This window comes from Arvicanthis niloticus, chromosome 22 (genome assembly GCF_011762505.2).
Source record: "Arvicanthis niloticus isolate mArvNil1 chromosome 22, mArvNil1.pat.X, whole genome shotgun sequence".
NCBI lineage: Eukaryota > Metazoa > Chordata > Mammalia > Rodentia > Muridae > Arvicanthis > Arvicanthis niloticus.
This window is the reverse complement of record NC_133429.1, coordinates 43,377,342-43,389,464: the sequence shown is the minus strand read 5'-3', so window position 1 is coordinate 43,389,464 and position 12,123 is coordinate 43,377,342. Positions and strand designations below refer to the sequence as shown.

The 12,123-nt window shown below is 44.6% G+C and overlaps 1 protein-coding gene across 2 annotated transcripts in view; it reads left to right on the top strand.

The window, feature by feature from the left end:
* Srgap1 (SLIT-ROBO Rho GTPase activating protein 1) overlaps positions 1-12,123 on the top strand; it is a 258,469-nt gene that overhangs the window by 228,792 nt on the left and 17,554 nt on the right. For both annotated transcript variants that reach the window (XM_076920365.1, XM_076920366.1), the window contains exons 16-18: positions 1,389-1,494; positions 4,294-4,518; positions 8,855-8,934. In XM_076920365.1, coding sequence (XP_076776480.1) covers positions 1,389-1,494; positions 4,294-4,518; positions 8,855-8,934 — 411 coding nt within the window. The remainder of the gene's footprint in view (positions 1-1,388; positions 1,495-4,293; positions 4,519-8,854; positions 8,935-12,123) is intronic.

Below are 12,123 nucleotides of genomic sequence, written 5' to 3'. Positions count from 1 at the left end.
TGTTACAGGAATGTTAATCACATGATGATACTTTCAGCATCCCAGGTGGAGGGTTTCTGAACTGTTTTCCGGGAGATGAGCTGGCTTCGTTTCCAGCTGAGGCGTACTTAATGGCGATAAATTATGTGCTGTTCTGCAGACTCCTCTGTGGCTGAGCAAAAATATTTGTATATTTTTCATATCTTTTCAGCCTAATGGTAGGCAAAACAAAATGCCCAGTTTGATACTAAATAGAAAGCAGCTTGCATCAGCACTCCAAACCCCAGAAACACAAGCTTGGTTTGAGTAATCAGAGCCATACTGTCCAACCTGGCCTGCATAAAGGAATACCAGCTTTTTGAAAACCTTCCCCAAGTGAACCCAAGTCAAGGTCAAACGCCACAAGTTAATTCGAAAGAGAAACTGGGTGGGATTATAGTCACCCCAGTGAGAAATGGTAAAAACTTACTTGGGAAATTAGCAGTGCAATAATCTGCAGTGAAAACACCAGAGAGAAAGTGAAGCGTGGGGTCGCCACGTTGGAAGTGACAGTTATTACCCTGAGACTAGATGAAGCTGCCATTGACGAGTAGGAAGCAGCCCCGAGGGAAGCCTGTGGCGTGGCATCAGCAGCTCAGGATAGAGTAGAATCCAACAGTATCTCTAAAGGAGTTAAGGACAACAGACCATAATACAAAATCACAGGAAAGCTTCAGAGTTATCTCAAAACATTGATATAGATGCATGGATTGGGGGGTGGGGGGGTGGATAGATGGAATCATTGATATCTAGATGGATGGATAGATAGATAGATAGATAGATAGATAGACAGATAGATAGACAGATAGATAGATAGATAGATCTGTGCATATGTGTGTGTCTATATATCGATGATACAGATACAGATATATCCCAGAAATCTGGCTTAGTTCACACACAGCAAGAAGGCATTGGGACCATATAAGCGGCAAAATTTAGTGCTCAAAACAAAGGAGAGGAGTAGTTTGTAAATTTACAAGAAGTCTAAATTACTCAAGGTCAAGACTGTGTACATCACATAAAATAAAACAGTGTGATACATACCCGTTACCCCTGCACTTGTGAAGCAAAGACCAGACAGAGTGTTGTCAGTTTAAGGTCATCGGGTTTACATAACGAGACCCTGTCTCTAAACTCGTTAGAGAAAGAGGGAGGAAGGGAGTTAAGGGGAAGCATTCAGGTAAACTCAGGGGCAACAGTGAACAGGGATGGGTCAGAGGAAATACCACTGCCTCTGGGGAAGGTGGGGCACAGGAGTGACAGCTTCCTGCGACAGTCACGGTGTTGCTGCTGATGCTGGGGTGTGTCCCCCTGTAAGGAACTGCTCTGTGAGCCGAGGAGACTCTGACCATATCGTCTTCTGTCTTCAGGACTAGAGAACCTCTATGAGAGGGCCCTCCACATCCGCAAACTCCTCCTGACCTTGCCCAGGTCGGTCCTTATAGTGATGAGATACCTGTTTGCCTTCCTCAATCAGTAAGTACACCTCCGGGCTCTGCCAAAATGCCCATCTGTATTCTGTCTGTCTTCTTGGATCCTATAAAACAAGTACTGGGTTCCATGCATCTGCAGAGTCAAAGGGAAAGTGATTGAATGTAGACGGAGGGAACATTGGGTTTTTTCCTCCAGAGATCAAGGTCTTTCTGTGATGCATGAATAGTCTACCCCAGATAGAGAAACTGTGGCTAGCCATAAATGTAAACTATCCAAAATACTACTATAAATAACACTTTCTAGTGAAATATGTGTTTTTCCAACTTCCATCCAGGGTGCATGTCATAAGCGGTTTTTGTCAAAATGATGTAAACCACCTTCTCCTAGCAAAAAAAAAAAAAAATCCATCACTTTTTTAAAACAATGTAGTAGATGGAGGGGAATTGTAGATGACTTAGACATCAAATCCAAAAGTAGAATTTTCACAAATTTGCTGTAATGAGACCTTATCAAAAAGAAAATACACATGATACAGTTTCTACTACGATACAACAGGAATTTTTAAAAGTCACTGCATGGTTTTCAAAGAAACTTTAACTTTTGAGAGGGGAACTCAGTTTCCAGTTTGCTCACGGATGCATGGGTTCCACTGTAGACAGACACATCTCCCCATATCCTATCTGAAAGTCTTCTGCTTTCAGTTAAGCAGCTAGTTCATGATTTCAGCCTTTTGGACAAAAGTGCTACCTTAAAAGAGCATGAACTATAACTACATTAAACAGATGCTGCCCATCGCTGTCTTTGACTAAGCCCGATCACCCAGGCATTTGTCCGAGCTGAGGAGGAGAAGCTCCATCTTTACCTTGGAATGAATGCTCTCCCTCCCCCAACTGATGTGGACACCACAGCCCAACAGTGCTGCTCTCACTGTGAGCCAGCAACCCACAATGACCTAAAGCAGTGTCCAACCAAAAATGGCATCGAAGCATGAACGTAACACTTCATGACACTCGAGCGAATGGCGAACACCTCATGAGCCAGGCAACTAGCGCTGCCTTTAGGGGTCCTGCCCAAAGATGCCTATGCTAACCTGCAGGGAAAGATGATGGCCCTACCTCAGCCCAAGATGCTGGACACAGGAATCCTGAAAAGAGAGATTAGCTGCTCTTTCCTGCTGTAAAATCAAAACTTAGAAATCATCATTTAAAAAAAAAAAAAAAAATCAAGTTTATGTTCTTCAAGCCAGGAGAAAATAAAGACCTGGAAGGACTGAGCTTGATCCTTCCCACTGGGGCCAGGTGTGGATTTTGAAACTTGGATGGGTTTTATTCTGAATCTCACTTCTCCCCTCAATCACCTGGTGGCATTGTGTGAAGCTTTGGAGGGGGGGATTGTATAGTTGAGAAATGTCAGACGGGAGGGACGTACGCTAGCTGTGGAGAGTGCCGTTAATATGTTCTACACTCTTGACTTTTATCTCCACTCGGGAGCTCAAGGGCCACTTCGGGTTGTGTCCTAGCTGCTCTGCGTCTGTCACTGTCTCACAAAAGCAGCCGAGGATTCTTTCCTTCCACTTGTCTGCTCATCTGCCTTTTGTGGCTGACATTCTACACACAGAGAGAGGATGCCTCAGAACTCTCTGACGATTCCCTGCGTGTTAGAGACCAGGCAATGAAGAGCAGGCTCGCTTAGAGTAGCCTGTGACGTGGTTCCATAAATATCTGTAATATCGAGCTTAGAAATTATTAACAGACAGCCAGGGGTGCCCCCCCCCCGAGCTTTCCCACCTTAAATGCAATAATAAAAGAATTAAGGGTTTCCTCCTTTGTCTCGTGCTTCGCGTCTTTTGTGGCAAGGGTTGGCACCTAGTGGTGATAAGCACACAGTAGCAGGTTATTAACCTACAGTTGTGCTTCGCCTTCTCAGAGAAAGGATGTTTTGCTTTTATTCTAGTTTCTTTTTTTATGATTTTTTTGGGGGGAGGGGATGGGGGGTAAAAACTAAGATAGCATTGAATGGTATGGCATATTTAAAGACATAACCCTAAGGCTTTATGGGAGCTGTACTGTAGAGATTCACAGGTTCGCTGCATTTATGAGCCTCCCCTTCATTTACAAGTGAAACTCACCTGCTCCTTGGTCCTTATCTCTATCACGGTTGATGCTATTTTAAACTCACGACTTTAGGAAACACCTCTCACTCACCCAAAGAGGATGCATGTTCCCCTCATTTCCTAGCTGGCTGAGCATAGTCCTCTTACTCTGGGGTTCGAGGGGTCAGCTCGAAATGGGATGAGTATCATGTTCTTCTCTAATGATAAAAGACAAATAAAATTGTTTAATCCATATTTTCAAAATATGAGGTCAGGGTGCTGGAGAGGTAGCTAGTGGTGAAGAGTGTGCACTAGTCTTCTGAAGGATGAGTGCAGATCTAATGCCCACCTCAGGTGGCTCACAATCACCTATATCTCCAGCTCCAGGGAACCTGACACCCCTCTGTCTTCCACAGGGCACCTGCACTCTCATGTGGACACACATACAAACACACACACATACACACTGTTTTTAGCAAAATAAATTCAAAACATAGCCAGTTGGTGGTGGCACTCACCTTGAATCCCAGCACTGTGGATGCAAGCGGATTTCTGTGATTTGGAGGTCAGCCTGGCCTACAGAGCCAGTTCTAGGACAGCCAGGGGTACATAGAGAAACAGAGTCTCAAAAAAAAAAAAAAAAAATCAGAATACTTAGTATCTGCTTAAGGGTTTTGTTTCCCCCCAAACCAGTTGTTACATTGTTTCCCCAAACTATCCGTTCCGAGCTCTCCCCCTTCCTTTTGCAGCCTCTCCCAGTACAGTGACGAGAATATGATGGATCCTTACAACCTGGCTATCTGCTTCGGCCCAACACTGATGCCGGTTCCAGAAATACAGGACCAAGTGTCTTGCCAGGCACATGTGAACGAAATTGTGAAGACCATCATCATCCATCACGAGACTATTTTCCCAGATGCTAAAGAACTGGATGGCCCCGTGTATGAGAAGTGTATGGCCGGAGGCGACTACTGGTGAGTCCAAGGACAGAGCCCTCCCTCTCAGGGACACAGAGTTCCTGACTGAATTACAGAAGTGCGTTACCCAGGACCAGGGAGTTTAAAGTGCATACTGCTGGACCATGAGGACCTGAGTTCAGATACTGGCACCCAGTAAACGTTAGGTACAACTGCGTCTGCCTAAAACAGTGTGTGCCTGTAACCCCAGTACCAAAGTAAGAGGATGCCAGCAGCTCGCTGGACATCCAGCCTCTGCAAACAGTGACCCCCAGGGTCAGTTAAAGAGAGACTGCTTCAAGAAATAAGGAACAATCCAGTAAGACATTGGTCTCAGGCTCTAGCTTCTACATGCACAGACATGAACCAGTACACCAGCATACACCACACACAAACACACACACATACACCAGCATACACCACACACACACACACACACACCCCAGCATACACATGCATACAACACGCACACCAGCAGACACATGCATACACCACACACACAGAAGCATACACCACACATATACACATACCTGCATATACCACATACACACACACACCAGCATACACATGCATACACCACACACACAAATAAATAAAATTAACTGCCGACAAACTACAAAAGCTTTTAATTTTTAAAAAGGAAAAACAGACAAAAGAAGGAAAAGTAACGCAAGCCTCTGAGGTAAGTTTGGGACAGTGACATTCATGGCAATGAGGGCTTTATTGTGAAGGCACATTGCTCGTCTCCTCTTTTCTAGATAACTCTGACCCCTGTGGGCCTCCGTAAACAATAAGAGTTTTGCCTTTTAAGGGTTTGTTTATATCAGGGTGTGTATCATACACTGGCCAGCCAGTCCATGTGGTGGGTTCCAGGGCTATCTGGAGAGATCTGTTGAGGGTGGAGGAGGGAAGAAGAGAGAATAAGGGTTTTGCTGCCAGAGAGACAGACAGAAACATACACACACACACACACACACACACACACAGAGAGAGAGAGAGAGAGAGAGAGAGAGAGAGAGAGAGACAGACAGACAGACAGACAGACAGACAGAGATTAATTTTTACCACTATTCTAAATCAAGAAAAGATGACTAACCAATTAACAGACTTCATTTCCATTCTTGGGTTTTATTTCGGTTTTCATTTCCATTCTTGGGTTTTGGTTTATCCAGTGCTGGAGATCAAACGCCTTGTGCACTTGGCAAATCGTCTGCCACTGATCTGTGTGTTCCCAGCCTAATCAGATAGCCTTGTTATCTGATTATAATCAGACAAGTGTCTTAACAGTCTCTTTTCACAAGAGCCTTGTCAATCAAATACATTTTTTTCTCTCTTACAAGTAAATATGAAAGTAGTCTAGGTCATTATGAGCAAATTTATATTAATATGTTTTGAGACTAAAGAATGTTAACATAGTATCACTTCATAGCCAAGTAACACAGTGAGTCAATTGAGTAACCCGAAAGGCAGAAGTCCTAAAATGTCTGTGCTCATTATTTGGTATTTGATATGTATGCTTCAGCCATTTCTCTGTAAATCATAAATAACAAAGGAAGGCCCTCTATTGTGTCAGTAATTTATTTATCATGAATATTCTTCAAAATAACTTTACAGAGGTCAGTAAGTACACCCAAAGGTTAGCATTTAATATTAATATTATTTAATAGTAACTGGGAGCAGCCCAGATACCTGAGTCTACTTTCTGTTGCTCTGACAGAATACCACTGACTGGGTAATTTAGCAAGAAGAGAATTCCTCACAGTTACAGAGGCCAGAAGGTCTCCTGTGAAGGCCTCTGGTGAAGACCTCCCTGCTCCCTAACAAGGTCAGGGATCAGATGATGAGAACAAGACACAGGTGTGCACACCCAGATCTCTGTGGTCCTCCTGTGGCTGCGGTCTCCCTAACTTCCTCACTAGGTGCCACCTGCTAATATCATCCACATGGGAATTTGGGAATCCTAATTCCAACACAGGAATTTTTGGAAACCTAGTGAAACCATAACACCAGATCCATCTGATTCCAGAGCGTGTGAGCCTTCCCAGGCTTGGTCTTACAGGGGCAGGGGCTGAAGGACCTCTTAGTCTGCACCCTTCTCAGGAGACCGCTGAGACCATCCACAGACCAAGTCGATGTGGAAGAAGTACCTAGGAGGTTTTTTGTTTGTTTGTTTGTTTTTTTGAAAACCCATTGTTTCCCCACTTAAGTCATTCGTACACAGTGTGGTAGTTAAGAAGACTGGGTGTTGCTATTCCCACGTCCTGCTTTCAGAATTCGGAGCCAGGCATGCTCTCTTGCAGTTCTGGGCTACAGTGGCAATGTTACATGTGAAATTCAATTCAGCAGTATTGACTTGAATATGTATATGACAGGTATCAACTAAACTCTTCCTCTGGGAGAGTAAGTGAATAAACTCCATCCTGCTGAGATACATGACTTTAGTTCACAGACATACTTACTTTAAATAGTGTCATGTCACAGTCATATTTACTTTGAGGCCAGTGTCGGAGCTATACTCAGCACTCCCAAATGTAGGGCCGTGTGAGTAAAAATTGCTGTCCTCTTGGATACAACAAAGAAAGATAGACAGTGGTGGTGCACGCCTTTAATCCCAACACATGGGAGGCAGAGGCAGGCTGATCTCTAGGTTCGTGGTTAGCCTGGTCTACAGAGTGAGTTCTAGGACAGCCAGGGCTATACCCTGTCTTGAAACACTGTCTGGAGAACAAACAGTCACAACAACAAAGACAGAGTATATAGATATGTAGTGAGTGTGTGCATTTGATTCCAGAGCAGTGTGTTGTTGCTGCTTTTCCAAAATGGCCTGTGTGATAATAGCCATGTAGCTAGTAGCATGGACTGGAGAACGTTCTGCTTATAGAGTTTCTATGAGAGTGTGTGTGTGTGTGTATGCATCTGTGTGTCTGCGTGTGCATGTGTGTGTGCTATGTTGTGTGTGTGGTGTGTGTGTCTGTATGTGCATGTGTGTGCTGTGCTATGTTGTGTGTTATGTGTGTCTATATGTCTGTGTGTGTGTGCTGTGTGTATGCATTCTGTGTATGTGTGCATTGTGTATGTGTATGTGTGCATGTGTGTTGTGCGTGTGTGTGTGTGTGCATGTGTATGCTGTATCTGTGTGTCTGTGTGTAACTGACTCTAGGACTAGGCTGGCAAGTAGCAAGCCCGATCTATCTTCCCATCACTGGGGTACAGGAACACAGAGCCATGGCATGGTTTGTTAGGTGGGTGCTAGGGATTCACACTCCAGGCCTCATGTTTGTTCACTTATCCATCTCCTTAGCCCTGAATCACAGAGTCAGTAATGCAGCAGTTACCCTTGTGCCCCGCCAACTCTATAAATGGGGTTTTAGAGTAATAACAGGTTGGTATTTGTAGTCAAAACCTTCTATTAGCAAACACCTGATGACAGATAATGGTGGGCAATGTTAAAGTTGCAAAAAACAGGATAATAAAAACACACGATTCTCATCTAGAAACGAGTGCATGTCAAGAGAGGATAGAAAAGACGCTACAGTCACCTCACAGAAGTCAGAGAATTCTCAACATGTATGTAATAAAAATGGTGAATTGAATTCACAAAGATTTCCGTCTGTAGAGCAATAATTAAACATTCTCTACCTGAAGTCAACTAATTTGTACTTAAATAAGAATTAACTGTAATACTTTTGGTTTCCTGTAAGTAAACTTGTCAGAAGATTGTAAAAGATGAATGCACACACATACATGTACAGACACATACGTACACACGTGTATATACACATATACATGTGCATCATGGGTACACACACACACACAAACACACACACAAATTTTACTTTTCCTGTTGCTGAGGTAAAACATCCCAACAAAAGCAACTTGTGGGTAGAAGTTGTTTCTTACGCCTCCTTCATAGTTCCAGAGTTGAGTCCATCACAGCAGAAGCGTGGCCCAAGGCAGCTGGTCAGACAATTGGGAAGCACGGGGATCTCTCTATCTCTGTGGATGTTGTGTTCAGCCAGCTTTCTCCTTTTGTAGGGTCCAGGACCCCACCATCGGGATGGGACTTCCCACTTGAACTAACCTAATGGGGTATCCCTCACAGGCATGCCAGAGGCTGGTCTCTTAGGTTATGCTAGAGCTCCCCAAAATTGATGCTGTTGTTATGGCAACCACCATACACATACGTGTATGCACAGCCATAGACCCAGATAATTAGTGGAGGCAAAGGCATTTTGTGGTCAGATACCCAGGATTGGTTTTTTTTAAGAAGTCTTGCGGGTCTCCTTGCTATGGGAATTATTCCCCTAGAAAACAAGACTCTGGTTTCCTATACATTTCTGTTTCCACCCAACAGCGACAGCCCATACAGTGAGCATGGTACATTGGAGGAGGTGGACCAAGACGCTGGTACAGAGCCCCACACCAGTGAAGACGGTAAGTCCGGGCTAAGTCCCAGGTTGGCGCCACTACTGTCCGTTGCTTTTGTTTTGTTCTGTTTTGTTTTGTTAATAATAGAGTTCCCAGGCTTCTTTTATTTGGTTCCTTGTGTTTCAGCTTGCTGTTCATCTTTTCTTGTGTTACATCTGAGAACTGGGCATACATGCTTTAAAAATACCCTCTGCTCCAAGGCTCTTCCGGTGCTCGTTTTAAAGCAGCTGAGTTTATCCATCTTTCTGTCGTGATTTTTTTCTCTCTTGGTCAACTTTAAGAAACCCTGCTAAACCCCAAGAGAAGGAAGGTCGTCCTCCTGTGTCCTTTCCTCACCCTACCTACCTCTCAACGCTTAACAGACTTCCCTCCTCAACTATTTTTAGACACCTCATATGGTGTTATGACCACAGGTCTGGCTCTGCACACCAGGTCTCTAGAGCATGTCCACCTTGCCTGACTGAAACCATATTCCTACCGACTGGTAACTCCCCGAGCCTTCCAGCCCTTGGCAACTTCCATCCCTTTGACTCTTATGAAATTGACTATTTTAGACTCTTGATGAAAGCAGAGCCATGCAATCTATAGCTTACTTCAGGCCAGACAGCTCTCCCTTGCATGTGTGCGTCCCACTTTCTGGGCCTATCCGACTTTCTCTGAGACCCACTCCCACATCTTCCCTTGCGACTGGCGCTGCAGGGCCCATCCCTAGGAGTGTCCCTCCTTGTGACTCCGACTTCAGTTCTTTTGGATCAGCGTCTAAACTCTAGCCCACATCACCTATTTTCATCTTTAAGACTCCTCCCCTTCCCGTTAAGACTCCTCCCCTTCCCGTTTCGCACAGCACCCGCACCATTGCGTGTATCACTGACATGGCGTTGTGCACACAGTTCCCGATTCTCCAAACCCCAACATTTATTGTCCATCAGGGAGCCGTCGGGAATCTCACTGTGGTTTGGATTATCATGTCCTTGGTGATCGTGATACTAGCCATTTGCCGTGTGCGCTGTGGTTCTATGTTCTCTTTTTAATCCTTTTCTTATCTCTTATTCTCATGGAGGTTATGGCGTGAGGGAGGGGTCATTTGCTTTCTTCCATGTAGAAGTCACATGTCACACCTGACCCGGCATCTGCTGTCCTTTCAGAGTTATGAGCCAGGTGGGTCATTTCTAGTGGTGGAAAATGCTTAGAAGCATATTGAACAAAATACCGTCCCCCATGACCCCACCGTCCAGTGTGTCATGGACACCACTGAGAAACATTTCATGCTTGAGTAACATGACCGTATGGTAACGTATGAGATAACCCTGACACCATTGTTATATCCTAAAGTCAGCAATTCCTCAGAACTATCAAGAAAGTCACATGTCACACTTGACCCGGCATCCGCTGTCCTTTTAGAGTTATGAGCCAGGTGCCTGCCTTTTGTTTGGAAAGTCTCCTCCCATGCCCTGTCCTTGCCACCGGCCTATAACGCTGTCTTCATATGAGACAACCTGGCACTTTGCCTTCTGTGCCACTTCTGGCCCTTTTCCATTCTCCTTACATTTCAAATGCTGTTTTTCAAATACTTGGTTTTTTTTTTTAATCTTTAAAGCCTGCTGAGAGACGAGCTACAGTTATACCTGTTTCACACACGTCGGTATGGGAAGAAGTGCTGCTCTATTTATATCTCAGCCCGTGAGCAGATCCCCAACTGTTTAGCGTCTCCAAATGCTCTTTGATACTTTCTCTTAAGAGACCATTTCTGTCTCTCTCTCTCTTTTTTTTTTTTTTTTTTTTTTTTTTTTTTTTTTTTTTCAAGGCAGGGTTTCTTTGTGCAGCCCTGGCTGTCCTGGAATTCACTCCATAGACCAGGCTGGCCTCAAATTCAGAGATCCACCCGCCTCTGCCTCACCGGTGCTGGGATTAAAGGCGAGCGCCACCACTGCCCGGCTTTTTCTAGCTTTCAAAGTTCAGTGCTTAGCACTGGTTGTCAGCACTTTTCCTGTCGTGATGAGAATTGAGCCCATGACCTTCTGCACGTGAGAAAGATGCTCTACCTACCGCCAGCCTTGGTTTTTCCTGGTGTTTGTTTTGTTCAGACAAAGTCTTGCTGTGTAGAGCAAACTGACTATAGGCTCGCCCTGCTTGCACTGTGTCCAGGGTGTTGGGTTTATTGGCATGCACCACTGTGCCCAGCCTCTTTTCTTTAATATATACTCTTAAGTTTTCTCTTAGGACCTCTCTAGCTCTGTGCAAATTCTCCTTCGACCCACTGAATGTTTTACCTGATATATTTAATACATCTGCTGCTTGGCCTTTTTTTTTTTTTTTAAAGTTCTTTGATCTTTACTCAAATAGCCGACCTTTCGTGCTATGTGTCTGATAACTCTAACACATTCTCCAAATCTCTCACTCACTGGGTCTCTTTCTCCAGCATGCATATAAATTTTTGATGTGTGTCTTAGAACTCTAGCCTCTTGCAAAGAGTCTTCTCATTTATTTCTCCCTGGGGCACAGCAGCCTGTAGGACAGTGTGCAGTTTTGAACTTAAAGGTTTCTACGTAGCCTGGAATTGTGCATTTCAGGTGCAGACTCTGAGACCAGCCTAAGAACACCAACACACTCAGCGTTCTCAGAGACGATGTGTGCCAAAGTCTTAGGACAGATATTTCCTTAGGATGGTGGGGCAGAGCTATATGGTGAGAGAGATGGGAACAGTCTGTGAAAGGATACAGAAGAGAGTGCAGTTTTTTGGTAGGGGAGGAGGATGCTCAGGTTACTTAGAACCCTAGTCTCCTCTGACACCATCCTTTCCTTTGTTCTGGGTCAATTTCTCTCTCTGGCTCATTCTCCCCACCCCGCCCCCCCTCTGCTGACTTCTGGGTATTCCTTTACTTTCTCCAGGTTAGGTAAAAGCCAACCAGCTCTCTCCCCAAATAGTTCCAATGATCCGCCATCTGTCAGATATCTACCTTTCGACTACAAGAGAGAATCTTGGCTGAGCACTCAACGCTGTAGATCTCATTTTGATTTGATCAGGGCCACCACTTTTTGCTGGAAAAAAAAAGGTGTTGCTCTCTCAGGACATGCTCTTACCACAGCCATCCTTCAAAGTGCTGTACCTTGGCCTGCTGGGATGCCGGTTGCCTTTTTGACTATCAGATGTTGTACTTTCTTTGCTCCATCATGGTAACACCACAGAAGCCAAAT